This window comes from Phyllosticta citribraziliensis, assembly GCF_038025025.1.
Source record: "Phyllosticta citribraziliensis strain CPC 17464 chromosome Unknown J3D65scaffold_5, whole genome shotgun sequence".
In the NCBI taxonomy this organism is placed as follows: Eukaryota; Fungi; Ascomycota; class Dothideomycetes; order Botryosphaeriales; family Phyllostictaceae; genus Phyllosticta; species Phyllosticta citribraziliensis.
The window spans coordinates 696560-712048 of NW_027117342.1; the positions used below are offsets into that span (position 1 = coordinate 696560).

The 15489-nt window shown below is 53.2% G+C and overlaps 3 protein-coding genes across 3 annotated transcripts; 1 reads left to right on the forward strand and 2 right to left on the reverse strand.

Annotated features, from left to right (window-relative positions):
* Positions 1-3372: 3372 nt before the first annotated feature.
* J3D65DRAFT_657787 (uncharacterized protein) lies at positions 3373-4750 on the reverse strand. The gene has a single exon (XM_066802530.1). The coding sequence runs from the start codon at positions 4510-4512 to the stop codon at positions 3415-3417; it is 1098 nt and encodes a 365-aa protein (XP_066655961.1). The 5' UTR covers positions 4513-4750; the 3' UTR covers positions 3373-3414.
* A 2606-nt stretch (positions 4751-7356) lies between these two features.
* Positions 7357-12766, forward strand: J3D65DRAFT_666984 (uncharacterized protein; the record flags this gene model as incomplete). The annotated part of the gene is made up of 7 exons (XM_066802981.1): positions 7357-10140; positions 10217-11104; positions 11935-12072; positions 12123-12269; positions 12317-12430; positions 12482-12556; positions 12605-12766. 7 exons carry the CDS (start codon positions 7357-7359, stop codon positions 12764-12766), a joined length of 4308 nt encoding a protein of 1435 aa, XP_066655962.1.
* A 529-nt stretch (positions 12767-13295) lies between these two features.
* J3D65DRAFT_657788 (uncharacterized protein) lies at positions 13296-14579 on the reverse strand (the record flags this gene model as incomplete). Its single annotated transcript, XM_066802531.1, has 3 exons — positions 14335-14579; positions 14072-14305; positions 13296-13763 (listed from the first exon to the last, which is right to left on the reverse strand). Exons 1-3 carry the CDS (start codon positions 14377-14379, stop codon positions 13296-13298), a joined length of 747 nt encoding a protein of 248 aa, XP_066655963.1. The 5' UTR covers positions 14380-14579.
* Positions 14580-15489: the final 910 nt, after the last annotated feature.

Here is a 15489-nt window from a genome sequence, read left to right on the forward strand (position 1 = left end):
GAGTCTGAATCAACACCGTGGTGCGCCCGCGAGAATTCGTCGGTAGGATGGTAGTGGTGAAAGGCGCGGTCAGTGAGGAAGTTCCCGTGTACGGAAGTGTCAACGTCGTAATTCCAGCATCTGAAGGCGGTGTCTGGACTAATACCGTGGTCGATTGTCCTGATGCGGTCGGGAGAAGAGTAGTCGTGATCGGGGCAGTCAGAGACGCGGTTCCATCATACGGGAGAGTGATAGTAATGATTCCGGAGACCACGGGCGAGCCTGCTGCTGGTGTTTCGATAACGACGGTGGTTGATCCGCCTGAAGACGAGGGGTAGATTGTCGACGTGATAGGGGCGGTCAAGGACGAGGTTCCATCATAGGGGAGGTAGATGGTCGTAATTCCAGAAGCTTGAGGAGCATTCGTTGCCCCGGCAGGTGTTTCGACGAGGATTGTGGTCAAGCCGCCAGAGATAGTAGGGTAAATCGTCGACGTGATCGGGGCCGTAAGCGAGGAAGTACCATCGTAGGGGAGAGTGATGTACACTACGCCAGATGCCGAGGATGCGGCTCCAGATTGAGAGGCCGGCAGCGTGTAGGGCGTCTCGACGTACACAGTGGTACCTTGTCCTGAGACGGTCGGGAAAACAGTGTACGTTATCGGAGCAGTGAGCATTGCTGAAAGGCAAGGCACTGTCAGAGTAGTAATGCCTGCAGCCGCCGACGACGCAGTCCCGGATGCTTCTGTGCCTGCTGACGGGGGAGTTTCTACTACCACAATGGTTTGACCTCCTGAACTAGACGGCAGAATGGTTGATGTGATAGGGGCCGTCAATGAGGATGTGCCGTCGTAAGGAATTGTGAAGGTGGTGATAGCCGGTGCGCCTCCTCCAACTCCGCTGGATGTCGCCGCTGGAGGAGTTTCCACAACCACAAGAGTCCGGTCCCCCGAGACAGTGGGAAAGATTGTCGAGGTGATTGGTCCGGTCAGAGTGGAGGTTCCATCATACGGGATCGTCAAAGTGATGATTCCCGGAGCAACACCGCCAGCTCCGCTAGATGTCACTGCTGGTGGGGTTTCCACGACCACAATCGTCTGACCCCCTGAGATAGTGGGCAGAATTGTGGAAGTGATGGGAGCCGTCAGTGTAGACGTTCCATCGTAAGGTATCGTAAAAGTGATGATGCCTGAAGCAGCGGCAGCAGCTCCGCTAGAAGAGATTCCGCTTGAGGATGCAGGTGCAGTGGCTGGAGGAGTAGTGGTAACTATCAGAGTGTTTGTCAAGGTCGTTGTTGCAACCATTGACGTTATTGCGCTTGCAGAGTCGGGAGGATTCGTGCGCGTGACGGTGCTCGTGACTCCAGAACCTGGACCGCTGAGGGTCAAAGTCCGGGTCATTCTACCGGTGGTCGTGACAAGGGCCGTAATTAGGGTATCGAGTCTGGTCGGGCCAGGCACAATGATGATAGGGCCGCCAGTAATGGTCAAAGCAGTGGCTTGAGAAAGAGAGGTTTCGACATGAATGGGCTGTTCAATCACGGTAGGGCCCTCCCAAATCTCGACTAAGCAGTCTGGATCATGGACGAGCGCCTTGGGGACGAGCGCCTTGGGCCAGAGCAGCCCGCCAGCGGCGGACTGCACCAGCAGGCTGGCTATGATGCCGCCTCGCATCATGTCCACCTGTCGTCAGCAATCTCTCTGTGAAAACTTACCTCTAGCTTCTCCAATCTCTGTGTTTTGGGTAAAAAGTCTTGCTGTGGAGGGTGAAGGCCAAATGCGCTGACTGGCAAACGACAGACTTTGGGCGTAGAACAACGAATGAACGGTAGGGAAGAGACCGTGAGAGCTTGCCCGAGGCAATGCGGAAAAGAGCGTGTGTATTTTTTTACTGGCGACGCGGCTTTGAAAGTCTTTGAGCAAAACAACGCGCAAATCGATTTACAAACACCCCATCGCGTTCTTCCCGTCCTTGCCTCCTGCACCGTGAGAGGTATTCCAACAGTCGCCAATAGCATCCTTCTCTCCGCATTTGGGCACGCCTTTTCGTGCCATCTGCTGTCCCCATACGAGGCTCTTTGATCTTTGCGGTGGCCATGGCCCTTGATTGGCCCGGAATGTAGTTGACAGAGCCAGAGAAGCTCTGGTTGGGAATGCATCAACAGAAAATTGTGGCTCCATTGACCGTGCTGAGAATGCGTGACAATCACCGAACTCAGGGTCGGACATTGTTCAGTTTGCGCAAACAATCGCTGAAAGAAACCAAAAAGACAAAGCAGAGCGTGATGAGTTGTAGATGGTCAATTCCGCTGTGCCGTTTGAGGGGTCTGTGGGGTTGTGGGTCTTACATAAGCATTTTCCACGCGAGCTTGGCCCGATTGGCGAAGCTTGACCGGCCAAGACTTTCTCCCCAAACCACCAGGGCACCTCGTCGACCTCAACCACCTCCTCTCTTCTCTCCCCTCCCCCTTGCTGCAAGAGCCTTGACTCTCTGAACAGCCATCGCAAATGGCTCCGTCGGTGACCCCTTGACTGCATGCTGATCAAGGCCGAAGGCGACGGTGCTTACCTCTTTCTCAGAGCAATCCTTTGGTGTCGGCCCCGTCTACCTCGTGTCGCCCATCCCCGGCCCTGCTTCTCGAAATGCGACTCGACCAACACTTACAGCGGGTGTCGAAAGAAATGAGACCTCCTGGCAAGGAATATGCGTCTGGCTAGGGAGCATCCAATCGCTGCTGCAGCTGCACTTGAGGAGCATACATGCGCTGCTATAGTTGCGCTGAGGGAGCAGTCGTCCATTGCCAGCCAGACCCAGGGAGTCACATTTCTTTCGACCCCTACTGTGGCCCAGGCTTCGTAGCTTCGAATCTCTAAGGTGTCGGCCTTGCCCTTCGGTCTGTCTCCACACTCAATCGCCACCACAATTTCACACAGTGGGCTGTTTGTTGAAGTTGGTGCTCCACGTTGAGATGGTGCGACTCAAAAATCTGGAGCAAAGAATTTCGCAGGGACGTGACAAGGTGAGCTCGGCTTGTGCTGCTCCAAGCTGTCCCTTGCTTCAAGGTTTGCTGCACATATTTTCTATTTTCTTTCTGCGATTCTACTCCTACTCCTACCAAAGAAAAGGAAGAACATAAGGCCTTGATGGCAAACGCACGGAGCAGACCGCAAGCGGCATTGAGCCTTGGAGAGCCTTGTTTCTCAGGCCTTTTGCCTCCTCGCTCTTCCCCGTGATTGTCTCAACCATTTGAAATCAATTCGCCATCCCGGGCCGCATTTCCATCAATCTTCTCCGTAGACATCCGTCTTTTCTTTTCATTCCATCGTCAAATCATCAATGCAGGCAGCAAATAGCAGCGCTCTAATCTCTCCATCTTTGCCATACTTTCATTCCAGTACCTCTCGTCAGCCAATTGCCACCGCAAGTTTCTGTCAAGTCAGCGCGTCTTCGTCAAAGAGTCCGAGGCTCGATCGCAGACGTCATGGCACAAGTGACCATACCATGGCTGCTCCCTGTCTGCGACCCTTCTTTTTCTGCTTTGTGCGTGCCACGACGTCGGCACCAAGCCTCGATCCAAAAGCTTACCCAGGTTTCGCTCGTCCCAGTGTACCCTCCGCTTGCGCCGCAATGACATGGTCTGCTTCATGCGCATTTCAACCTCCTTTACCGGTTTAATCATGGTTTTGACTCTCAACTCTTCCAACTCTTCGCCGACGACCCACGAGCGAGGCACGTCGTAGCCACATCTTGCAGTGTCAAAAGCGCCCCCGCTCGCAGGGAAGATAGGAATGAACTGCGTATCCTCTCGCTCCCTTTCTCTCGCAAAAGGCAGCTCGGGCAACACGGGCGGACCTCCGCCTCTGGCTCCTTCGTCCCCACAGCCACAGCCGTCCCCAAAGATCGACCAATCATCTGCCTCCCCTTGCTCTTCCCACAAGTCCTCATGGAATGTGTAAACCTCCGGCCGTGGCTCTCGCTCAAGGAGTCCGCATCCAATCCACACCTCTTCGAGTCTGATGTCCACGCCGTCGCGCAGCCGACGATACCGCTCCCACGCCTCCCACAGCTGCTTGCAACGCCTCTTCTCCGTGCATACATGCCTCTCGAGGAGATGAAAGAAGCGGCGCTTGGCTTGGAGAGATTCTTGTACGTGTCGCGCAAAATCTTGCGTCGGTAGCAGCGCGGCGCACTCGTGGGCCCCGTCTTGCACTCTCACCATGCGCGATTTGCTGGGCGTGTAGGGAGAGTGAGCTGGATCTTCGGCTGCAGGGTTCGCGTTTGCGTCTGCGTTTGCGGTATCGTTGCCGGAGCTCCGAGCGGCGTGCAAGCGTTGCGCGATCAGTGGCTTTGGCCGCTCGTACGTGCGTACCACGCGCGTTTGCGCGGAGCCGAGCGAGCTGAATGGATTGTTCGAGACGGTAGAGGGACATTCGATGTCTTCGTCGGCGATGGGGTCTCCTGGTTTGCATCGGTTTGGGGTCTTCTTTTTCAGAGTTTCCAAAACGGAACGAAGTAATTTGAACATGGTCATCATTAAATCATGAAAGTGAAAAGGCTCGAAGTGGACAGAGAGTGGAAGAAATAATGGGCTCTTGTTTGTTCATAGCCGAACCTTTGCATGTTTTTGATGCGTCGTGCCCATGCTGCTGTCTAAGCACTGAGCAGAGGATCATGTCTTGGATAAGAGGGACCGGCCAGCCCCTGACTCGGTGCGCCTGTCTTGCACGGTATACAAAAGCCTTCGGGGGACTCTCCCGGGTTTTGAGTCGCTCGTAGATAGAAGTCTTTGATTGTGACTTGCCACCAGAGGTCAGGGAATACCACCACGATTTATCTCAAGCGGAGGTCATACAGTGGTTCGAGGGCAGTCCTAGGAGCATTCAAGTACTCACGTTTAAATTCGAATGATATTTTTACGTGGACGTCTGCCGCATATGAAGTCTGCGAAAAACATTATTTGCAAAACAGCTCGATTTAATTTGGAGGATGAAAAATGAATTTTTTGTTAAAAGGGCGTCTAACCACGAAGCAGATGCTCCCTTTTAGTCGTCGGTACAGGGTATGAATGGTCTATCATGGGCGAGACTGAGTCCCTACTTTTGTTGTTCATGCCACAAATTTTTGGACCGAGCCTTGAACGTCACGAAGCGTCGATGCATCAACCTCCGACACCAACAAGCAACACCAGACACGAGCTGCCGCTGCACCTCTGCTGGCCTTCAGTAATCATGGGAATTTCGATGTCTATTTGTCTTACCATTGTGTTGATGTAATCATTCTCGCGCTTCGGCGCTAGCATTTCCCCATCAAATGGCGACCTCTCAAAGAGGCCAAGATGTCGCACAGCACCGCACAAACGGTGGTTCTCATGCGCATACGGCTTGGGGTATTCCAGAAGCACGACCAAGTGCAGAGAGACTAGCACTTTGAATATGAGAAGGACCTTCATTGCGCCCACGAGAGTAATGGCAAGGGTGCACACTGCGCACCTCCAATCTACTCTCATTCATTCGCAGCAATGGGGGAGGTCAAGTAGATGATGCACAATGGTAGGGAGCACCCAACTCAAGCTCCTCAAACTTCGAAAGTTCGACTTGTGTGTGACTCCAGCTGCGTTTGTGGATGGACAGTCTTGTAGCCTCCAGCGAAGTCACCAGCCAACTTTTCGTCGCCGAGATTACCGCCTTTGGACGGCTCCTCCCTCCACCTCGGCGCACGCGGCCATGGCAGCGCAGCGCGACTCAAAATCACCTCCACACCCCACTCCATCCTCCGCTTCGCCCTCTGCATCACTCACCCCTCAACCAAGGCATGTACCGCCTCATCCATCAGATCACCCTCAATCAGACCATCCTCATCCAGATCATGCATTGAATCTTCAACTGACGATCCGCGCTTGCGCTTATTCAGGTTTTGAGCGCCGCGCAAGCTTCACACTCGCCCTGCTGTCACAGACACCGATCCGCCCTCCTTCTGAAGACGCGTGACTGAGCGCCTCTCCCTTCATTCGCGAACCATCGTCCTTACACTCCACTCCGCTAGACCTCGAAAGGCTTTTTCACAAATAGCTCCTCGCCAATCTCTACGGTGAGTTCAAAGTCCCGTCCAGATCACAATCAACGATACTAACCAGCTCAAGAAATTCGAGTAAGCCTACCCCGTGTACCCGGAATTCTCCTGGAGACACACATCCACCCGAGCACGAGGAACTTTCAAGTGAAGACTAATAATTTCAGTAGTCCTACCCCGTGTACCCATCACAACCTCCAACTTCCCCCTCTATCATCGACTCAAATTTGAGTAGTCCTACTGGAATTGCCCCTCTAGAGAGTACATTAAGCGCCTCTCTCTTCGGCCCAGTCAATCTTCCTCAAGCTCCACTACCGTACACTCACCAGAATTGGCCCGCCTCGCCCACCCTCACAACCTCCGAATTCCCTCTCCGTCATTGGCCGAAATTTGAGTAGTTCTACTGGAATCACCGTTCCAGAGGGTATATCAAGCGAATCTCTCGTCGGCCTAAGCGATTTTCCTCAAGCTCCACTACACTCACCAGAATCGGGCTGCTCCGCCCACCCTCACAACGTCCGATTTCCCTCTTGGTCAGTGGCCGAAATCGAGTAGTCCTACTGGAATCGCACTTCCAGAGGGTATATCAAGCGCCTCTCTCTTCAGCCCGAGCAATCTTCCTCAAAATCCACCGCAGTCGCCAGAGCCGGCCCGTTTCGCCCGCACCCAAAACCTCAAACTTCCCTGTTTGCTGCTGGCCAATATTCGAGTAGGCTTACCAAAATCGTCCTTCCAGAGGGTATATCAACCGCCTCTCTCTTCGGTACCATCCTCCTTTCTTACCCTCCACTCCGTCCACCGAAATCTTTTGTAGACGCGTAGGCTACGAATTCCGCCTGCAGCCTCAAGATCACGCACTCGCCTCAGAAGCCTATATCAGCTCTCGGCCCTTCAGTCACCAACCATCCTCCTCACACTCCACTCCACCGACCTCAAATACGTCTTTCACGCCCCTTCCGGTTTGTCCAATCCCACAGATCACGTCCACAACTACTGCTAACCTACATCCAGCCAGTGCGCCGCCCCAGCCAGCAAGCTGAACGGAGGTCGCCATTACTTCCCCAACCAAATCTCACTAGTCTGCCAAGTCCGTCAACAACACCAACCAACAGCCCAAGTGAACACCCAACACGGATCCAACCTCACCATCGCCACTCCGCTGTCCGGAGTCTACCACGAGCCCAGGCTGAGCTCAATCAGCCACACCGCTGCCCTCAGAGCTCTACTTCACTTCACTCTGAAAGTTGCCGCACTCACTTCCGACTGCAGTCGGTAGCAAAAACCCTCGCTCACATCCAAATCCAGCACCATGTCTTTGCCATCTACTCCCGCGAAGACCCCCCGCACTAAAACGAGTTCGCCTGCTGGGTCGAATGCAACTCTCACGCCATCTTCGGCATCCAAGAGGAGATCACTTGCCGAATCACCTACTGATAGGCGCAATCGTGTCAGCAAGGCTTTGAAGACGAACCCTGATGGTGCATCCGTGCTTGACATTGCGAGTATCGGGGACAGCTACCATCGGACGGCTGGCTACCTCAATCTTGGTGTTCAAGAGCTTCAGAAGATCATTCGTCCCGCCAAAAATCAGGGCAGCGATGGAGCTTCGATACCCAAGGATGTTTCAGGCTGGATCGCCAATTTCATCAGCGTTCGTGATGTTCTACGGACCCCACAATCTGACAAGGGTTTCAGCATCCAGATGACGGCCATCAAGTGGTTTCTCGATAAAGAAGAATTCGGCAATGTCCTTGGGCCCCTTTTCAATGACGAAACTACACAGCTCCCCTTGCCCAAGGATCCCCCGGCGTATCTGCCTTTGGACAAGGCATCGATGTACTTCAAGGTTGAGACGGGTCAAGACCGAGCGCGAAAGTCCCATATCCGGTGGGCGCATCTCAACGTTCTCTTCGTTGTGTACCGGATACTGCGCCTGCTTCCTTCTGGCTGTGTAACAGGAGCCCCTTCGCCAGATTTCGAGAATGCAAGAAAGACTCTCAGTTTTCATCCAGAAGACTGGACAAGAAGTCTTTGCCTGCTCAAGTATGCCAGCACAGACTTGAAGGGCAAGAAAGTTTCCCACAGGGGTCAGCCTACAGCCCCCGAATTCTTCACTCTCGAAGAGAAGATAGGCAGCACCTCCACTTCTTTCACAGCGCGTCGCTCAGAGGTCGAGCGGCCGTTCCAGTTTGAACCATTCGACGACTGGATGAGGGACATGCTCAAAGCATCTACTCAAGTCCGCACAACTGAGGAGAAGGAGAAGGTCCAGGAAAGGGCTGTCAAGGCCATGCACACTGCGATGAAATCAAGGGACTCCAGCATCCAAGTTTCACAAGGCCAACAGAAGAGTTTCCTCTTGGCACTTTACGAGAAGTATGGCCGTGAAGGAATCCGATTTCCGGAGCAAAGACAAGGAGAGGGACCACTGGCCTTTTTCAATCGTTCAGAAGCGCAGAATGATGCTGAAGCTACCAGGAGCTTTTATGAGTTGCAGTCGGCTCTGAACAAGACGACAGCACAATCTCGCACTATTGAAGAGGCCTGCACGGCACTGGGATTTCCCTCCGACCCCACCCGTTGGTGTCTCAGAAACAGTACACGAACCCTCAAGCCGCACCAAGTGCTGTCTCTGGATTGGGCATTGCAAATGATCACTACGCTTGGCTTCGCGTACCTCAGTAGTGATGTCGGAATGGGCAAGACAGCAGTGGCAGCTGCCCTCATTCTGAAGCTGCTGGAAGAAAGAAAGGCAGAGCAAGTCGGTCAGGCTTCTGGCTCCAGTGGCTTTCGCCCGACGTACAAGCCAACACTCATCTTGATCCCTCGCGATGCCATGTTGTCCTTGTGTGATGATCTCAAGGCTTTCCCAGACATCACGGCCTACCAATGGTATGGACCGCCTGGAAACTCCATCTTCAATCGCGCCATTGGTACCTCGATTGAGGACTTGATCGAGAAGCTGGACAGCTTCGACCAGAATGATCCACTTACAGCGCACCAGGTGGTGGTAACCACCTACGCCAAGTATCGGGCAATGGCGACACACTTGGACGACCATGGACTTCACAACACCAAGGGCAAGGGCAAGGCTGCCCATGTGCAAAACGATGCGGAAGAGCTCGATGAACAAGATGAAGAAGAAGAAGAGGATGAAGCTGGGGAGGAGGGGAACAACAAGCAGTATGGTGGTAAATATGAACACCTGGTGTGCTATGTCGAGGGACGTTTCGGTCTCGTTATTCTCGACCAAGCGCACAAGGCCAAGAATCCCCTGACTCGGACCCATGTGTCCATCAGCAGAACTCGTCCTGAGCAGCTGCTGGGCCTTACATCGACGCCAATCATGCAGTCGCCAGCGGACCTTCTCGGATACATCAAGCTTGCTTGGGAAGTAGCCAAGTCCCGAGACCTTGTCGGTGAAACCAACTTTCATCCAAGCCGAAACGCCTACGACCCGTTGGCTGAACAGCTCACTGATGCATCGGTCGTTGACTTGCCTGCTTTGCTCCCGCTTCTCAATCCAGCGTCTTTCAAAACTCACCTCGGGTACTCAACATCGCACAGGAATCTGATCTCCTCGGTTGAGCACGCGCAGCAAATTGTGAAGCCAATCTTGCGCTTCTGCTTCCTCCGTTTCTACAAGGGACAGGACCTGAGTTCATTTGGACTCAACGAGGTTGCCGGTGGAGAAATTCCTCGATACAAGCCCCTCGTGATGGAGCTGCAATATGACAAATATCAACAGCAGAAGCATGACAAGACATTCAGGGCCCTTATCCAAGACCGGGTCATCGGCTCGAATGATCCTTTCCATGACGGCTGGAATGATCATGGTCACGTCCATCCCGCGGCGCACAAAGAGTTGGTGCAATTGGCGTCGAACTACTACCACGGGAGAATTTGGAAAAAGATGGGCAGCATCAAAGCCGATGACATCCATGAGCTGAAGGCAAGATCGGACAGTGGATTCAAATTCCTCTTCTTTGCAATCATTGGGAGATTTGTCGTCTACAAGACAGCACTTGAAAGGGTGGAGTGGATTGCCAGCTTGCATCCCAAGTGGGGTGTTCTCGCAGGAATATTGCAAGAGGTACGTTCTTTGCTACTGAGTCCATTCGGGCTCGCCGATTGCAGTCTGTAGCAACAGTCTACTGACAATAATTCAGGTCCTCTACAAACAGAAGAGCAAGGTGCTGGTCTTCGTTTCCTCGCCATTTACGCATCAAATTCTGGATACCTTTTTGCTGCACCTTGGAATCCAGTACGCCTCAATCAACTCGTCTGTCAGCATGGATGACCGAGACAAGGCCTACGAAACATTCAACGACCCAGAGGACTTAACATGCGTCATGACCGTCAACACCAACCTCGGCTGCTCGTCTTTCCAGGCGCAACGGGCGTGTCATATCACGGTTCTTCTGGACTTTCCCGCCTTTCCCTCGCCTCGCCTCTTTGATCAGCTGATCGGACGAACTTGGCGCATGGGCCAGGAGCACTCGCCTTTGTTCATCACGATGACCACGATTGCCACCTACGACCACATTCTGCAAGGAATCTTTGCGCACAAGGCAATCTTGCAGACTGCAGTTCTGGCAGACATCCCAACAAAGCGCCAGCCAGCGGTTGAAAACGCCAACGACGATCAAAACCAGGACGAAGCGGCCCAAGATCAGGCGACTGGCAATGCCAATGCAGAGGAGCAGCAAGAGGAGCGGGTGCAAGGAGAAGCAGATGCAGACGAAGCTGCAGATGAAGCTGCGGACGGAGCGACAGATGAGTTTGCAGATGACGCTGTGCGCAAAGAGCTTGACTCATTCATCGAAAGGACGACCGAACTCTACATGGAAGCCGTTGGCTTATCTTCGTCGCGCCTGGGCTGGGACAGGGCGAGTTGCGAACAGGTCCAGCAGCTTGGACCGTGTGCCGATGCCACTCGCGCTTATTCGGTCCTCCCCCCCGAGCTGGGAGGAAGAGCCGGTCCGCGGATAGGCCAACCGGTAGTTCTAGACGTTGACGAGGACAGTGATTTGTCCAATGACGAGCAGCAGGATATTGTCGAGGGGCCGGGTGAGTGTTCTTCTTCAGGAAGGGCGACTGGAGGGGCGACAAGTCAGGGAAAACGGGCAGCAAGCCGCGAGCCCGAGAATCCGGCGAAGAGGCAGGCGATGGAGGGGGAAGCTTCTTCGAGCAAATGAGCAAGCGACATGGGAACGAGTTGCTTTGAGCGAGGAGGAGCATAAGGGATGCGAGTGAAAGTGGGTTCTTAAAAGTTGATTTGCATTTTCGGGTTTTGATTCTGGTTTCTGCACATGGCTGCAGTCTTGGTTGGACTGAAGGTCATCAAAGGTTGGATATTTGGAAGGAGGGTTGATTTTGTCCCTAGCAGGCACACTGGAGGCTCATTTGGTTGGCAGGTCGTCAAAACTTGCTGGCATTTAATTTGAGGGTTGAGATCATCTTCTGCTTTCTTCGAGTCAATCTGAATTGCTCTGAGTCCGGTGACTTTCCCAGAGAATCCCGCAGAAACATGTCAGGAATCTATCAGACCTTTGAAACCCTACCACGGTACTGATCGGACCTCTCTCTGGGAAAATCAGAAACACGCAGACTCTGACTTCTTATCACTTAGAAACAACGCCTACCGGTACGTCCGTCACTTTTCACGCAACAGACAGCAACCCTCCATCCTCCACCTCCAGCCTCTCTCTTGCATTCAAACGTTTTTACCAAGGAAAACGACAATCATGTCATGTCAGCCAACAATCCATCCAATCGTCCGTCACGCGGCAAACAAAACCTGGGCCTGGCGGCTACTGAGCACATGGTGTTTAAGGCAAGATCATCGAGCATCCAGCAACGAATTGAAGCGACTAACAATGTACAGAGTGCCGAAAAGCATATCGAGCTGACAGAGTTGGCCGACAAGGCTCACAAAGAGCACAACATCCCGTGGGCGCCCAACTGCGTCGACTCCCGCCGCAACTTTCGGCCGACTGCCAAGCAGATTGAGGTTGCAGAAAAGGTATGAGCACTCCTACTTTGGCCGAAGTGCAATTTACTTACCGAGAGCAGTTTCGGCAGGAGTTCCAGAGACTTGCGCATGAAATCAAGCGTGTTATCCAAGTCTTCGGCGTCCCAACACCTATCATTTTGAGAGATTCACCAACCCGTAGCACCGATGAGTACTTGAGCCCGGAATGGACTATACGTGCGACTCTAGTAAGATCTTGCCTGCCATGGAACTAAACTTCACTGACGACACGCAGTTGGGAAAGACGGTAGCCGCCACTGCACAACACTGGGCGCATATGATGCTTGGCAACGGCCAAGCAGACATAGGTGCAGAGGTTGAAGTCAGCGCCGACGCGGTCGTCCACTTGGTACCAACCTCATCTTCCCCTGTCACATGCACAGAACTCACAAGTCAATAGATTCTCGAAAATACATTCGACCACGAAAAGCTCCTCGCTCTCTCTGATCAATCCCTTGCGGAGATCAGCAAGGAGGTAGGTGATACTGCGATCGACGCATGAGTCTCGCTTACGAGTATTCAGGCCAAGAAGACTGTCTGTCAATCGATCCACGGCAAGGCCAACAAATCTCCGCACCTGTCTCTTCCGGAAATTTACAGGAAAGTTAGCGAGATGCGGGTTGTCGTCCCTGCCACTGTCGAGGGCAAGCTTGTCCCAAAGACCATCGCAGACTTTCACGATTGAAACCACGTTACAGGCGAACAAGTGGGTACACAAACGGATGGGTACACATAAGACGGAGCGGCGGAGCTGGATTTGACAAGATAGGAGCAAATTGGGAGTTCATGGAATGGAGTTGATACAAATCCGACTATTTGGGACCCACAAACTCAAGCGGCAGTGATGGGTGGCCTGCAAATGTTGAATTCGAATCTGGAAGGGAGGCTTGGGACGTGGTATTGGTAGGGCCGAAAGGCGGCAAAACTCTTCGAGAGTAGGTAGCGGAAGGCCACTCAAAAAAAAGGGGAACAAATAAAGAGCTTCAATGCGCGTCACCCAGCGGACGACTGCTGAGAAACATTCAAGCGCTCCTACAGTAGAGTGCACAAAACCCTCTTGAATCTGACAAGCATCTGCAGGCTGGTGGTATCAAAGAGCATAGAGCAATCGAATTCGAGCCTTCGGGTGTCCACTTCGACGGTAAGTTAACGGGAAGCTTTTGTGCAACAAGACGCAATTGTATTCTGGAGTATCTGAGGGGGGGGGTGTGCGGTCACGAGGAGCATTCAGGTGCAAACACCAGTGGAGCTTCCTTCGCCGCGGTCGTCCAACTTCTCGTCTGCGGCGGCCTTTGCTGAGGGTTTTTCTTCCGACGCGTGTCCAGCCCAACATCAACGTTGCCAAGTTCCAGCTCAATCCAAAGGTGACGATCACTGCGGAAGCCGAAAGCCTGGGCGGACGTCTTAGTGGCATCTTTGATCAGTCTTGCGCTCTTGGCGTCTTTCTCTGCACCTGGATCCATCCCGTCTTCCGGCTCGTCGAGGTCCTCATCATCGTCGAGGTCCAAGTTGGCAAGAATGGAGTTTTGAATAATTGTCTTGCGCGCGAACCTTCCTTGCAGGACTTGGTCGTACGTGTCAATCGTTGTTAGAATGAGGAACAATGGCGTCTTCCTCTGGCCGATGCGCCAGGTACGACCGATCAGCTGGTCAAGAAGCCGCGGCGATGGGAACGCAGGGAACTTCAGCAGGATTAAAGTCCAGCAGCGCCTTTGAGCATTGAAACCCGAGCTGTCCAAATTTACATTGATTGATGATGCCAACCTTGTCACCCGGATTGTTGAAGCGTTGGTAGAACTGAGTCCGTTGGTCCGATGAGACGGAGGAGTTAACCGAGTAATGATTGATGCCAAGGTTTGCAAGAAACATATCAAGAATTTAATGTGTCAGAGGGTTGCTGACGAAGACCAAAAGCTTGGACTTCTCAATCAACAAAACCTAGAAATGTTAGCCAAATCAATGAGGTTTTCATGTGGACCTCCTTGCATACCTGGTTCAGTACGCCTGCCAGGGAGCCCCATTTGGGGTGCAGCGTGGCGATGTATATTGCACGATCCTCTGGATCCGTATAGAGCGGAAGGTTCGCTTCTTCGATGGTCTTTCTGAAAATGAAAGAAAATCCAGCGTCTGGCTTTGCCTTCAGTGCGTGGAACTGGTTGACCTTCATGGAACCATAGCGTTTCACCAAGATTCCCGCCTTGACGTTAGAGTTGAGCTGGACGAGCTGGGAGTGCACGCCGTTGTCGATCGTACCGTGACTACCACCATCACCCGTGTCATCGCTGCTGGTGCCACCATTTTTGAGGCGAGGAATCAGAGACTCGTACGCTTCGTCGTGGGATTTGTATTGGTGACGGTAAAGTCGAAGCTCGACGACGAGAGACTTGGAGATCGAACTTCGTTGGCCACGGTGTGTTCAATTCCGAAACAGCCCAGGTTTTGTCCCTTGTGGAAACGCAGCACGAGCATCTTGAGGACGGGAAGAACCACCATCTTTGCGTTCTTGGCCACAGAACCCAAGTCCGCGCGGCTTGACAGGGCTGCCAAGCATTTGGCGAAGTTCTGGGGGTGCAGAATCGAGAGAATTTCGGCTGGAGGAAAGGCGATCCAGACCGTTCAAGTCCTTCACTGCATTCGAGCGCATGCTCGTAAGTTTCGACATCGGCTCCAACATCGGATTCGTTGACCAATTGTCTGTTTTGGATCATGGACCAAGCCAGCGCGACGAATCCGTGCAAGTCGAACGGGGATGTGTACATGGGGGTTGCACTCGGAGTGAGTACATGGGAGGCCTGCATCCTCATAATGGCGCCATGCGTGAAGATCTTAACGGTCTTGACCTTGTTGGACTCGTCGAGAATGACAAGACCGAGCAAATCTTCGACGTGGCTGATGTGACTGCCGGGCTGTTTTGGGGCCAAGGAGACTTTCCATCCCTTATCCTGTATTTCCTCGTCCCCCTCCGCTTCCGGGCCCCCATCCTCCAGCACAGTGGGTGTTGAAACAAATGAGACCTCCTAGCAATGATATTGCGCTTGGGGAGCATTCATTTGCTGTCGTGGTTGCACATAGGGAGCAGTCGTTTGTTGTCGTGGTTGCGCGTAGGGAGTAGTCCTTTGTTGCTGCACTTGTCACCGACGGGAGAAGGTCGTTCCTCGGACGATTTGTACGCGCGGATCAGCTCGCGCTCGATGGCGTACAGTTATTCAGCCATTCTCTCATCCATAGGGTTGGCAGTGCGCTGGGCTCTGGGATTGTCCCAGGAGCTCTCTGTGTCGTGCCTGATACTAGATTCCGTATCCCTCGAATGAAGGCGGACGAAAACGACTTGTTCGTCAGTGTGAAGCTCCTGTGCAGTCTCATTTGCCTTGAGCTCGACCCTTCTAGCCAGTGGTAGCGGAAACGATC